This window comes from Sciurus vulgaris, assembly GCF_902686455.1.
Source record: "Sciurus vulgaris genome assembly, chromosome: 7".
NCBI classification, from domain to species: Eukaryota; Metazoa; Chordata; class Mammalia; order Rodentia; family Sciuridae; genus Sciurus; species Sciurus vulgaris.
In genome coordinates this window covers 101,440,503-101,452,866 of record NC_136467.1, presented here as the reverse complement: position 1 = coordinate 101,452,866, position 12,364 = coordinate 101,440,503, and the positions used below count along the sequence as shown (strand labels likewise).

Genomic DNA, 12,364 nt, shown 5'->3' with positions numbered 1-12,364 from the left:
TAAAACAGAGACCATGTATTGTTCAGCTGAAGGCACAGACCAAGTCTTCAGAGAAAAATAAGTTAATTTTATCTGAAAAAGTTAAAATTTTTCTTTTACTTTCTTTTGGGGGTAATAACTATAAATAATCTTGATTCAAAAGGCAGCTTTTCTTCCCATATTAAGCTTCTTCTAGGTTATCCAGAACTACCCAAGGGGGGGGGGAATCAGTCAGCCAGAGCAGTACAATCCAGCAACCTTTCAAAGTAAACAGAAAGCATGTTGTACTACAATAAGCGTCCCTTTATAAAAAAAAAAAAATGTCCAACGATTCTTATCTGATCCTCAAGAAGGCTTATTCCACCTGAGGCAACTGCAGCAAAAGAAGAGCTCCGCGGTTTCCTCTAAGGCACAGGCAGCGCGATTCACATTCAGCTGAAGACCAAGCACTACTCTATCCTTTGAAACTGACCAACTGCTGTGGCCGTAGCTTGGCCTTCATTTCAGCTAAAGCTGGTGAGAGGCGGAGGTGGCAGTGGACGCGGCAGAAAGGGAGCTCCAGCAGGGAGCTCGTGCGCTGTCCCAGGCTCCTCAGGGCAGCGGGGTCCCAGGCAGGCATCCTCTCGAGCCAGGGCACTCCCAGCAATGCCCTCTCTCTTCAGGCAACGTCTGCTAAGTCCCGGAGCCTGCGAGCCTGCAAGCCTGCGGGCTGCTGCAGACCGCGGCTCTACCGCTCTGGTGCTACGCCCTCCCGCGACTTAACTTCACAGTCATCTTTCCTCCGACTCCAAGCCTCCTCCCCAGCCGAGAGCACTTTCAGTGGGAGGTACCTTGAGGCCAGAGAGGCTGCAATGCAACAGCTTGGCGGTGACATCAGCGCAAAACAGGCCGAGTTCTGCGACTGGGGAGAGGGGCATTACAGGGTTCAGGGATCCCTGAAACTCCACCGGCTACTTCAAAATGAGTAAGGACCCGAAGGGCTTTCAGAGGCAGAACCTGACACCAGGAGGCCCTGAAGAAATCATTTTGAGACCCAGCTCACTTGTCTACTGAAAGGAAAAGGAGGCGGGGGCTACCCAGGTCCCTGTCTGTCAGTTTAAACTACACTCTCACAGCCGCGAATCTATTAAGCAGGATCTGCCAATCAAAGTACAGATCACTTTGAAGAGGAGTGTTTGTCATTCCTTTTTAAAGTCCAAGTTCAAGTCTAACCTTCCCAGGAGTCAATTATTCCTACAGGCACTGTGCACTGCTGACATGAATATTCGCAGTTACTAATATCCATGTAGTCCTCTTGAGATAAATGCAGGGTCCAGGCAAAGACTGGACCCTAGATACTTAATAAAATAATCAACTCTACAGATTTTTATCTATTAGACAAACAGCCTTTTAAAATATTGTTCCAGGCTGGGGAGATAGCTCACCTGGTAGAGTGCTTGCACAAGGCCCTGAGTTTGATCCCCAGTACCACAAAAATTAAAATAAAATAAAATATTGTTCCAAAGTAAATTCAGCAAGCCAAACCTTAGCCTTTGTAGCAGAAATGATGTTTGATTTACTAAAATAAATCTTTTTTTTTTTTTTTTTATGAAGTGAGCAACACATCAGAGTAGCAGATAGTATCATATGAAGGCAGATATTCTTTTTTCAGTCTCAAATGAAGAAAAACAGCACTGACACTCAAAGGAAGAAGGCAGTTCTGTTCAAAGCGACCTATGTTATCTCTGGTAATCCACAGAAAAGATGTGGGAGGGAACTTTTATATGGTTAATGAGAAAATATCATCCCAAAATTATTTTTTGTAAATCTACGAGTTGTATTTTTTGAAAAAAAAAATCTATTTGTAACCAGAACTCCTTACAGGTAATTCATCTATTCAATAATTATTAGATGTAACTCAGTATATCAATAAGCTGAAATTTTATTATATATAACCATCTATAAAGAAAAAATAGGTATGAACATATCCATTAACATCAGAATCTCAAAGCCCATTTTTCATGGTCAAGAAGTGAAATATTTCAACAAACACCTGATCCTGTGCTTTTTAAAGCACACAGTCGGTTGTGAGGTGCTGATAAAAGACGAAAAGAAAAATGTGCACACAGCTACTGTGTTTGAACAGTGGGCTGAGCACAAGGCTGGGAATTAGTAACCACCAAGGATCTCACTCCCAGCTGCCACTATCTTGATATGTAAGCTTGGAAAGCTACCTATCATGGCAATATCAACAAAGTTTCCATGAAATCTGGATGAGTAACTTTCTCTAAACACTCTAAGGTCCTTACAGAAACTTTTCATGAGAAAGAATGGCCCTAATTCAGTCCACCTTAGCCTCTGACTCATTAGCACAATATTATTCCAGTCTTATGAAAAGCTAAGAAGAGCAATATATAACCTCACATTTGAGGTAGGAAAATATTTTTAAAACTTCATGGATGTGTGCATGCACGAATATGTTACAACAAATCCCATCAGTAAGTACAACTATAATGCACCAATAAAAAACGTAGAAAGAAAAAAAAAGATGGAGTCAAGGGGGGAAAAAAACCTCATGGATAATTCATTCATAAATTCAACCATTCAACAAATAGTGCTATCTTGTCAAACAGCAAGTGAGCACTGGGGAAATGATTATAGCAGAGTGGGGAACAGATGAAAAAATGGGCACAACACAGTTTGGAAGTAGGGAGTACTCTGGGAAAATGTGTTCTGGCTGAATATGTTTAAGTATATGCCATTTATTTAACAATAATTCTTAAACTGATTTCAATTTATTTACTATATTCTGATTCAAGCTAAAATCTGCACTATTAACGTTAGGCTGGAGTTTATAGTAATAATTTATACATATCTCTGTTACTTGAAATCACATTTAAATGGCATAGCTGGATAATAAAAGAACTCAGAAGAACTGGACTGGTTTATCTTTTCCTCTATATTTGGTCTATACAATCACTTTAAATGTTTTCTCTAATGTTCATAAAATCAAGATGCATTAAGCTGTCTTAAATATTAATTGTGATATGTAAATGGCTCACATTTTCATGAGAAATACACAATGAATAAGATAAAAACTTTTTGGAAAAACAGTCAACACTATTATTCCATACACAGGGAAATCACAACGCTATTTTCAAAATACAATCTCCCTTACTTAATGTCTAGATGTGATCCAGTTAAATTATCTGCTATAGCAGATGATTTGGGGAAAGTACACCAATACTAACTGAATTATAAACAGAATAGCACCATCCTGCCATTCTGTATTTCTAAAGTTAAATTACGTCCTTAAAAAGGACACTTCCTGAAAATAATCTGACCAGTAAGTGCAATAATCATGGAAAAGTTAAAGACTAATTTTATCAACTTAAACATGGACTCTTGAGAGCTGAGATTGGAGACATTAAGAAATTCAAGGCACAGTAAGAGGAAAAACATCAGTGTAAATAAATGAATATTATCCATGAAAACTCCAAATTCCCTTATAGTCCAATAGCTCTTGAAATGCAGATTATAAACTAATAATCTGAGCTTTGTGCTGTAAGTACAAAAAAAGGCACCAGGAGCAACACTTTCTATTGTTTTGTTTAAAACTAATAAGCCATTAGCTAATGAAAACTGATACCATCCTATAGTTTTCAAACTAATAAAGTTTTTCACATAAATGACTAAAGGGTTTCCAAGGACATTTATCAGATAAACATGCACTACCTATTTATTTCGCTGGAGTTAATTTAAAGAAAATAGAGGAGTCAAACCCCACCACAAAGAAACAAGTTCAGAAACACTGAGCAGATTTATTGTCTGATCTTGGAAGTTTATCTTGATGTGAACCTTAGCTAATATCTTTAATAAGTACTTGTTATTCTCCTGTAAGTTACTACAATACTATGTTTTTCCACCATCTTCCATGAGGTATATATAAATCTTATTATTTGAGATATATGCATATATACATGGAAAATATCTAAAAATTCAGATTTTTTAAAAGCCATTCAGAAAGCAAAACTAATGCACACATTAACTATCCCATTCAATTTCTTTCAGAGAAACTAAGACCAAGCAAACTCTGAAAATTTTACTCATATTAAAATGCTGGCTAAAGAAACAAAATAGCCTTGAGAGGAAGACAATTACCGATGCATGAAAAGAGGATATGGGAGTACAGACATTTTCTTGGAGTGTCCTGGTTCTTGAATGGCTCCAAAAGTTTTCTTACTTAATTTACAATTACAGCATTTACTTGTTCTGTGCTATTATTTAATAAGTGATCAGAGACCTAGACATTTTAAAAACATTTACCAATCAAATGTTCTTATCAGGAAACCAATGTATAATTTCATATTAACAATGCTAATTGCCTTCAGTCGCTCCCTCTATCTGCATAAACACACACACACCCATACCCCTCTCTTAAGCAACTTTCCACATTAATAAAAGGAATCATGGAGGTCTCCTTTCATCTAAGGGAAGCCTGTGATAATGATGGTAAATGCTATAGTTGGGCCTCTTTTTTTTTTTTTTTAATCACTAAAATGGTGAGATAGATTTATCCAATTAAAATAAAAAACAAACCAAAAACAGCAATAACACAACCAAAAAAAATTTTTTTTAAATATATTTATACAAACTCTGTCTAAAATTGATCTCAACAACCCACTTTAATTCCTCAATCTTAAATCAAGCAATAGAACTTATGAGAGGCTATGTACAGCAGCAGAACTGGAAAGAGGACCCATGTGGCCAGCTTCCCTTTTGACAGCTCTTCCAGATTAACACTGCATAGTCCTTGTGTGATATAGGAAAGAGGGCAGACATCTGTTACACCTAGTTTGGAAGCATAAAAATATGAGGTATTAATAATACTACCCCCATCAGATCAGCCCTGACTGGTAATAGCTAGGTGTGGTCTCTGTGGGGGCGGGGGGACTTTTGTCCAGCAGATGTGGTATGGTTTTCTTTCATCCAATCTTAAATGGCACTTTGATGTAGTTTGTTAAATAGTGTGACTTTCATATAAAAATCCATTTATCTAGTTACAGTTTCTACACTAAAAATAACTTCACCTTTAAAAATATCAGAGGAAGGTATGGCACAATCCCCAGGCTAATAGTCTCACCCACAAAAATCTAGTCTATCAAGAAATTGTGCCTATTGAAAACTTTTTTTCTGAAACAGTTTTATCTGATTTTCCCCTGTACTCAACAAAAACAGAGAACAATTCCTCACTGACCTCTATCTACCAATATGAATACAACTTAAACATGAATACCAAAGAATTCTTTGGACAGTTTTATCTTTGTAAATATGGCGATATTATAGAGGTTTTTTCAACTTACTTAAAAAAATCCCATAATAAGAAATTTGTCCCAATTGCCTGACTTTTTGAGCCTCATGATTCTTTGCATATTAGTCACCTGATATTTAAATAATGATGCCTGGGTTGAACAATGCTTCACCTGGACCAGAGAAGTTATTTCAGTAAAATTAGGCATGTGGTCTGGTCAATGTCTTTGTTTCAACTTGGCTTTAAATGTTCTGCTCTATGTAATGCCATTTTCATTTTGAAAATAAAAATAAATCTTTAGTTCAGAAAGCACTGCACCAGAGATGTGTTCATTTGTGATGATAAAATGAAATCCAACTGGGCAACAACAGAGTGACCAGAAGTAAATAGTAAAGCAGAGTCTGAGGTAAGACTTTCTTTTTTAAAAAAACCATAGCCTACACAAAGAGGTAGGGAGGAGTGCTAATTTAGTTAGAATGTGACTGTGTATGTTCTTCAAAACATCTAGTTTCTTTGATCTTCACTGAAATTAAATCAATTCAATATGGTGACAAAGATTACTTCATGATGATTGGAAGATCTGATTGGATGTTACTGGCATCATAGGAATCACAAGGACATACTTCTTCCAGAGACTGCAGTCAGTTTCACATATCTTTGACAAGTAAAAATGTAGAAATGTTACTATTTCTTAATAAGAATTTATCTTCAATTTGAAAATGACATTGAGTTATGGACCTTCAAACAGAAGTTAGGGGCAGAGAGAACACCAATGGGGTTTCTTTCTTCCTGTCTGGAAATGTACAGAACCTATTCTGTTATTCAAGTCAACAGTTTGTGACAGTGTGCACAGAATTTAATTGTAATAGCTGCAAAGTATAAGTGGAAAAATGGTACTTTATCAACACTACAGAGTAATATAGCATGTCTACAGAGTGACTAAGGAGACAGCCACTCTAGACATGCTTAATCCAATCACCAATATTTAGCACAAGGAACACACATGGCTACAGAACTTGTAAAAAATCAAACAGTTTAAAAACTTCAAGCTAACTAACACTAATCTATTTTCAAAATCTTGAGAATAGTTTTCACTGAGAGTGAATCAGGACATTTTGTTCAGAACAGCTTTTGTTTTAATCATTATGTTTTGGTTAAATATAAATTAATTTTGTCTTTTCAAGGAAACCTAAGTTCAATATCAACAGCTATTTCTTAGGCTAAAGTGTAGGGGTAAAATGGAAGCAGGGAAATCTGTCTTCCTGGTTTAAATAACATATTCTCCCACTGAATATGAGGCACACCTAGTAAGTAACAGGATAATGACTATTAAGTTTCAGTCCTGCTCTGAAGGCAATTTATTTTGCATTAAGAAAAACTGTAAGAGAATTTTACTCATGACATTAGGTTAAAAACTAAAGCTACCTGATGGACTAATGCCCAAGTGGATTATACTTCAAAAAGTCTGTGATGAAAATAGGTCTAGTCCTTTGGTGCTTTTCTGTTTCATTATCAGAAATTATAATACTTAGCTTTTCACTTAGTACAAATCATTCCATGAGACAAATCAAAACACTTTCTAAAAAACTATGTTGAAACTGAAGACCCAGAGAAACTCAATCAAGACTTGAATAGTAAATGAAATAATTTGCCACTTTAATTAAGGAGGATAGAACCACTAAGATTGGACTGGGGTTGTGGCTCAGTAGTAGAGTGCTTGCCTAACATGCATGAGGCATTGGGTTCCATCCTTAGCACCACATAAAAATAAATAAATAAGGGTATTATGTCCATCTACAACTAAAAAATTTTTAAAAATTAAAATTGTTTTAAAAAGAACCATTAAGACAATGGACTATCTGGTTTCATCTCAGTTAATCATAGCAGTAATGGGACTCACCAGAATCACAACCACCACTACCATCAAGGCATCGACAGAACATCAACTTCACACACATTTATCTCATGTTTCTCATAGCAGCTAGTTTTATAGACAATTTCCTTAAGTGGGTATTCTTGGTGTTTGGGATTAAAATGAACAATAGCTGGCTACTGGGCACCTAAATCAGATTACAAGTAAAGATGATGTGAAAATCCCACAGAGAAAATATCAGATGTGAAAATGATCAATAAAGTCGACACAAAGAATCTCTGACACTACTACACCTAACGCTCCTGAGTCTTCATTTCTTTATAGTAAGAGAAGGATAATAATATTATCTCCCTCTCTTAACTGCAGGGTTAAATATGAAGTTTAGGATGATGCCTGACACACAGCCCACGAAAAATGTGATTTACTTAGTTACTTTTTAGAATAGACACGCACTGTTATGGTTTGGATGTAAGGTGTCCCCCAAAAGCTCATGTGTGAGACAATGCAAGAAGGTTCAGAGGAGAAATGACTGGGTCATTAAGAATCTTAATCCAATCAGTGATTTTTTTAGAATATATATTTTTTAGTTGTAGGTAGACACAACACCTTTATTTTATTTTTATTGGGTGCTGAGGATCGAACCCAGGGTCTCATGCATGCTAGATAAGCACTCCACTACTGAGCCACAACCCTAGCCCCTTAATCAGTGATTTAATCCCCTGATAGGAATTAACTGACAGGTAACTGAAGTGGTAGGGTATGGCTGGAGGAGGTGGGAATTGGGGTGTGGCTTTGGGGAATATACTGTATCTGGCAAGTGGTCTCTCTCTGCTTCCTGATCACTGTGATGTGAGCTGCTTCCCTCCACCATCCTCTCCCACCATGATGTCCTGCCTCACCTGGAGCCCTGAGGAATGGAGCCAGCCTTCTATGCTAAGACCTCTGAAACTGTGAGCCCTCAAATAAACCTTTCCTCCTCTACAGTTGTGCTAATTGGGTCATTTAGTCACAGCAGCGAAAAAGCTGACTAAAACACATGCACACAGACATAAATGGAGTTATTGGTTGTGGAGGCTACCACCTTTCTTCACCATAATCATATTCTTGTTCTTTTTGTTTCTTACCTATGGTACTGTAATATATTTATGCAAATAATCTGTCCTTGCAAACTTTCTTTTTTAGTCACTGGATTTCAAGACACTAAATCTATGCCATGATAATATTACTGAATTTCAATAAACCAACTCCTTCCAAAATAATCAGAAAACAAACAAGCACAGCATGGTAAATGGTTTATTTTAGGAGACATGATCACTACTTTTCTTCACAGACAACCAAGACAATCTCAACAGCTATTAATGTTAATGAAGTTTATTTGGTTCTGCTTTAGTTTGCAAAACACTTTCAGTGCAATTGTGAGAAATCTCCTCTCTCTTGCTTCTTCTACTTTCAGTTCTCTACTTGGAGAAACACATTTTTTCACTGTACTCATGCTTGGAAATACAAATACGGAGGTAGCCATCAGTAGCAGCAACAAATATTATTACTTTTGCCCACTTTCTCACAGTTCATGAATGCAGGGAAGAGAAACGAAAACCTACTCTTTGTTTTGTTTTTGGTTACTGGGATTGATCCCAGGGCTTCACACATTCTAGGCAAGGGCTCTACCACTGAGCCACAACCCCAACACAACCTACTCTTTTCTCTACACAAATTCACAGAAAACTCAGAGAACTCATGATGTCTCACAAAGGCACTAAACATGGTTAAGTTTCAAAAGCAATTTTAAAGTTTTATCAGGATTCTATAGGAAATTCTATCAGAATAAGAGCCCTAGTGCTTCTGTTTTTGAAGCAGCAATTGCCACAAAACTGTTTTTCTAATAGCAGATTCTCTCATATGAACTTTTTATTTTGCAAATCAGAAATATGAAAACTTGAGAGTGTAATGAAGGAAGTGAAGTCAACAATAAGGAAAATTCCTTCACCTTTAAGAATCAAGATCTAAAAACAGAATCACAGATTTTTAAGCCTTGAAAGAACTAGGCTTCAAAGCCATTAACAAATAGCATATAGTAATAATAAAAAGTTACACTTAAGTTATTTTTCAAAATTTAGTCACCTAATGTTATTAAAGATAAGCAAAGAAAACAATACATCAGATAACAACATAGAATTTGATTTATCTTCATTTCCCATGGGACAATTTGTAGGCTGGTTTTTTTTTGGTGGTGCTAGAAGTTGAACCCAGGGTCTCATGCATGCTAAGCACATGCTTTAGCACTAGGCTACACTTCAGCCCAATCTGTCGTTTTGCAAATTCTGTTTTTATTTGGTCTTAATTTATCCTCTGTGCTAATGATGCAATCAATACATCTTTACCAGTCCTTACCCATCTCAAGATGAGAACAGGACCCAAGGCAACTGTGAAGGTTTATACCATAACTCTGCAGCAAATGCTTAATATACAGGACACAAACAGCAATATATGACTTCTGATCTGCCACAAATGAGGCCAAATCCAATGACACTGAAAGGGGCCACTGTTTTAATCCAATGTTCCATTCATTAAGGTTAAGTGGTTAAGTGGCAGGCATTTCTTGGTCCTGAGGAGCTTATATACAGTCCAATCAAAAATAATCCACTCTTAATCCTCTGGGGCATGAACCCAAGATCTTTGTTTTATGAAATCAGGGTTACAACATGAAATGCCACACTGTCTTTTAAAAACATGAACTTTAAGAGGAAAAATGTTTGCAGAAGAAATTAAATTAAGAAGAACGACAAGAGAAAAGAAAAGGAAAAGACTGTAAGTCACCATTAAAGAAAATGCAGCAGAGTTCAAAATACAGCTCTGGTAACTACAGATGTCAGTTGTGAATGACATCAGAAATAAACTCCATGTCAGATTCTGGCTTGTTTAGAACTTTCTCTAGCACCTTCTGACCTCTTGGTAGTATCTCAGGCCTTATCCTATGAGGATCCAAATTCATAATAAGCTTGGAACTGCTCCATGCTCCTGAGTATTACCCCCACATATGCTCAAATACTCTATTATGGTCATTCTTGAAGATTCTAAATAATATGTAACCACCTTTCTATGCCAATTATAAACTTCTTTTCATAATAAAAACATTCAGCAAGAATGAAGAATTCCCTACCTTGAAAACATTAAGTTGCTGATTAATGGTCTCTGTTTCCATACCAACAGGACCTTGTGACTCTTCATGTTCTTCAGCCTTCTGAAGCAGAGTAGAAAAGTCATTCAATTTGTTGTAGAATTCTTCAAGACGCTCAATTGTCCCTTCAACCTGCTCTTCTCTGGCTTGGGCCCGGTCCAGTAACTTGTTGCACCGTTTGCTTAAGGCCTCCAAGTCCCTCTTGATTCCAACAAGGTCAGGAGAGGTTTCTTCTGTGGCTAGCATCATCTTGCAGGTTTTATTGGCATTGTCATTGTTTGCTATAAGGGCTTCGAGTTTTTTCAGAAAGGATTTTATACCCTCCTTTTGCTTTTTCAATGTTTCTACATCTCTCCCCACTGGAGCCATGCCATCCAGTTCATCATCAAATTCTGCAAACTGGGAAAACATCTCTCGGATGGTGTTCTGGAAATGCCCAATGCCCTGAAGCTTGGTTTCCAAGAATGCACACTTCTCTTCAACCTGCTGACTTAGTGTACTATGCTCTTGAGCTAAGGTTTCTGCTTGTAATAAAACATCAGAGACTCCCTTTGAGTCTGAGGCTTCTACCACAAGATCCTGTGCAAGCCTTTTGGCCACATCCACCTGATGCTTCAAGGTCTGAAGTGATTTCTGCTGCGTCTGCAACATGGTCAGGTATTTGTTACTGTAAGCCTGGGGTCCCAGGGACTCATGGACATCCAGCTGTTCCTTTGCATACTGAAGCTGCCTTTTAGCTTCTTTGGAAGCTTCTTGAAATTCTTTAAACTTCTGGGCCATGTTCTCCAGGGAGAATTTCTTACTGTGAAGTTGTTCAGTGACCATGTCCACTTTTTGGATCAGTGATTTATTCTCATCTGTAACAATCTCTTTATCTACCTCACAAACACTGAGTAAGCTATTGGCTGTGTTGTTCAGTAATTCTACCATACCAAAGTGTTGGTCCATTTCCTTTTGCAGAGACTTTAATTTGGCAATAGAATTCTCTGTTTCAGTAGGATCCAAGCAAAATTTTACTTCATTCAGCTTGTTTTGACATTTATCAATCCATGGCTGGAGAGTCTCTACATGCTCTTTATACTTGAGGGCTTTTTCCAATGAGTCTTTTAACTTGTCTTCCCTTTCTTTCACCTGCTTATTAAATCCATCCCAATCAGTTTTAATAGTATTAAGCTGTAACTGTAAGGCTGCCTTCTCAGACCCGTGTGTTTTTAATAACAAGTTTTCACCTTCTGCAATAGTTTTTTCATAGATATTAGACTGAGCAGTCAAAGTTTTACTGAATTCTTTCTGATCTTTAATTAATGTCTCCAGGACATCGAGTTTGGCTGATATTGGATGAGACTTGTTTTGCTCTTCTTTCTTTGTATCCAGCCAAATCTGAAAATCTCTAGACATTTGCTGGAATTGATGAGAGCTTGCACAGGCTGACTGCAGGTGCTGGACATGATTCTCTAAAAGCAAAATCAGAGACTTGTTTATTTTACATCAAAGTAACAATCTATGAGAAGTCAAGAAAAAAAATCTTCAAGTGAATATGCAGAAATGTCTAAAAGCAAGAACTTCTAGCATTGACTATAAGAACTAAAAGTGAACTTACTGAGAAAGGGAAAGAAGTAGTAATATATAAGTACAATTTAAAAAAAAAAAAAAGAATTGGCAAGAAGCAGAAGGCAGAAAAGAGGAGAAAACCTTGATTATGGAAGTAATAATACATCGAGTTGCATAGTGTGGTCACACAGCACATGGCCTGCTCTGCCAAGATCATCTCCATTCCAGAATGGGGAAGAGATGACTGCCAAGGTCTAGATTATGTTAATAAATAAATAAAACATTTCTTTGCAATGACTGTTTCATATCCATGGCTTTTACACATCATGGAGGTTTAATTATTTGCCCAAGATCTTCCAGCTCTGAAGCAGTTAAGTCAGGATATAAACCCATGCAGTCTCTACGGATTACATTATGTTGTCTCCATGTTGAATAAAGGAGTAGTGTGAAATGATTGCTGTAATCAATAAACACATTCAATAATTAAAAGACA

At 37.0% G+C, this 12,364-nt stretch overlaps 1 protein-coding gene across 16 annotated transcripts in view; it reads right to left on the bottom strand.

Annotated features, from left to right (window-relative positions):
- Nucleotides 1-12,364, bottom strand: part of DST (dystonin) — a gene marked incomplete at its 5' end in the record, with an annotated part of 497,398 nt that overhangs the window by 78,941 nt on the left and 406,093 nt on the right. For all 16 annotated transcript variants that reach the window (XM_079147466.1, XM_079147478.1, XM_079147479.1 and 13 more), the window contains one exon: nt 10,303-11,774. In XM_079147466.1, the coding sequence (XP_079003592.1) occupies nt 10,303-11,774 (1,472 nt within the window). The remainder of the gene's footprint in view (nt 1-10,302; nt 11,775-12,364) is intronic.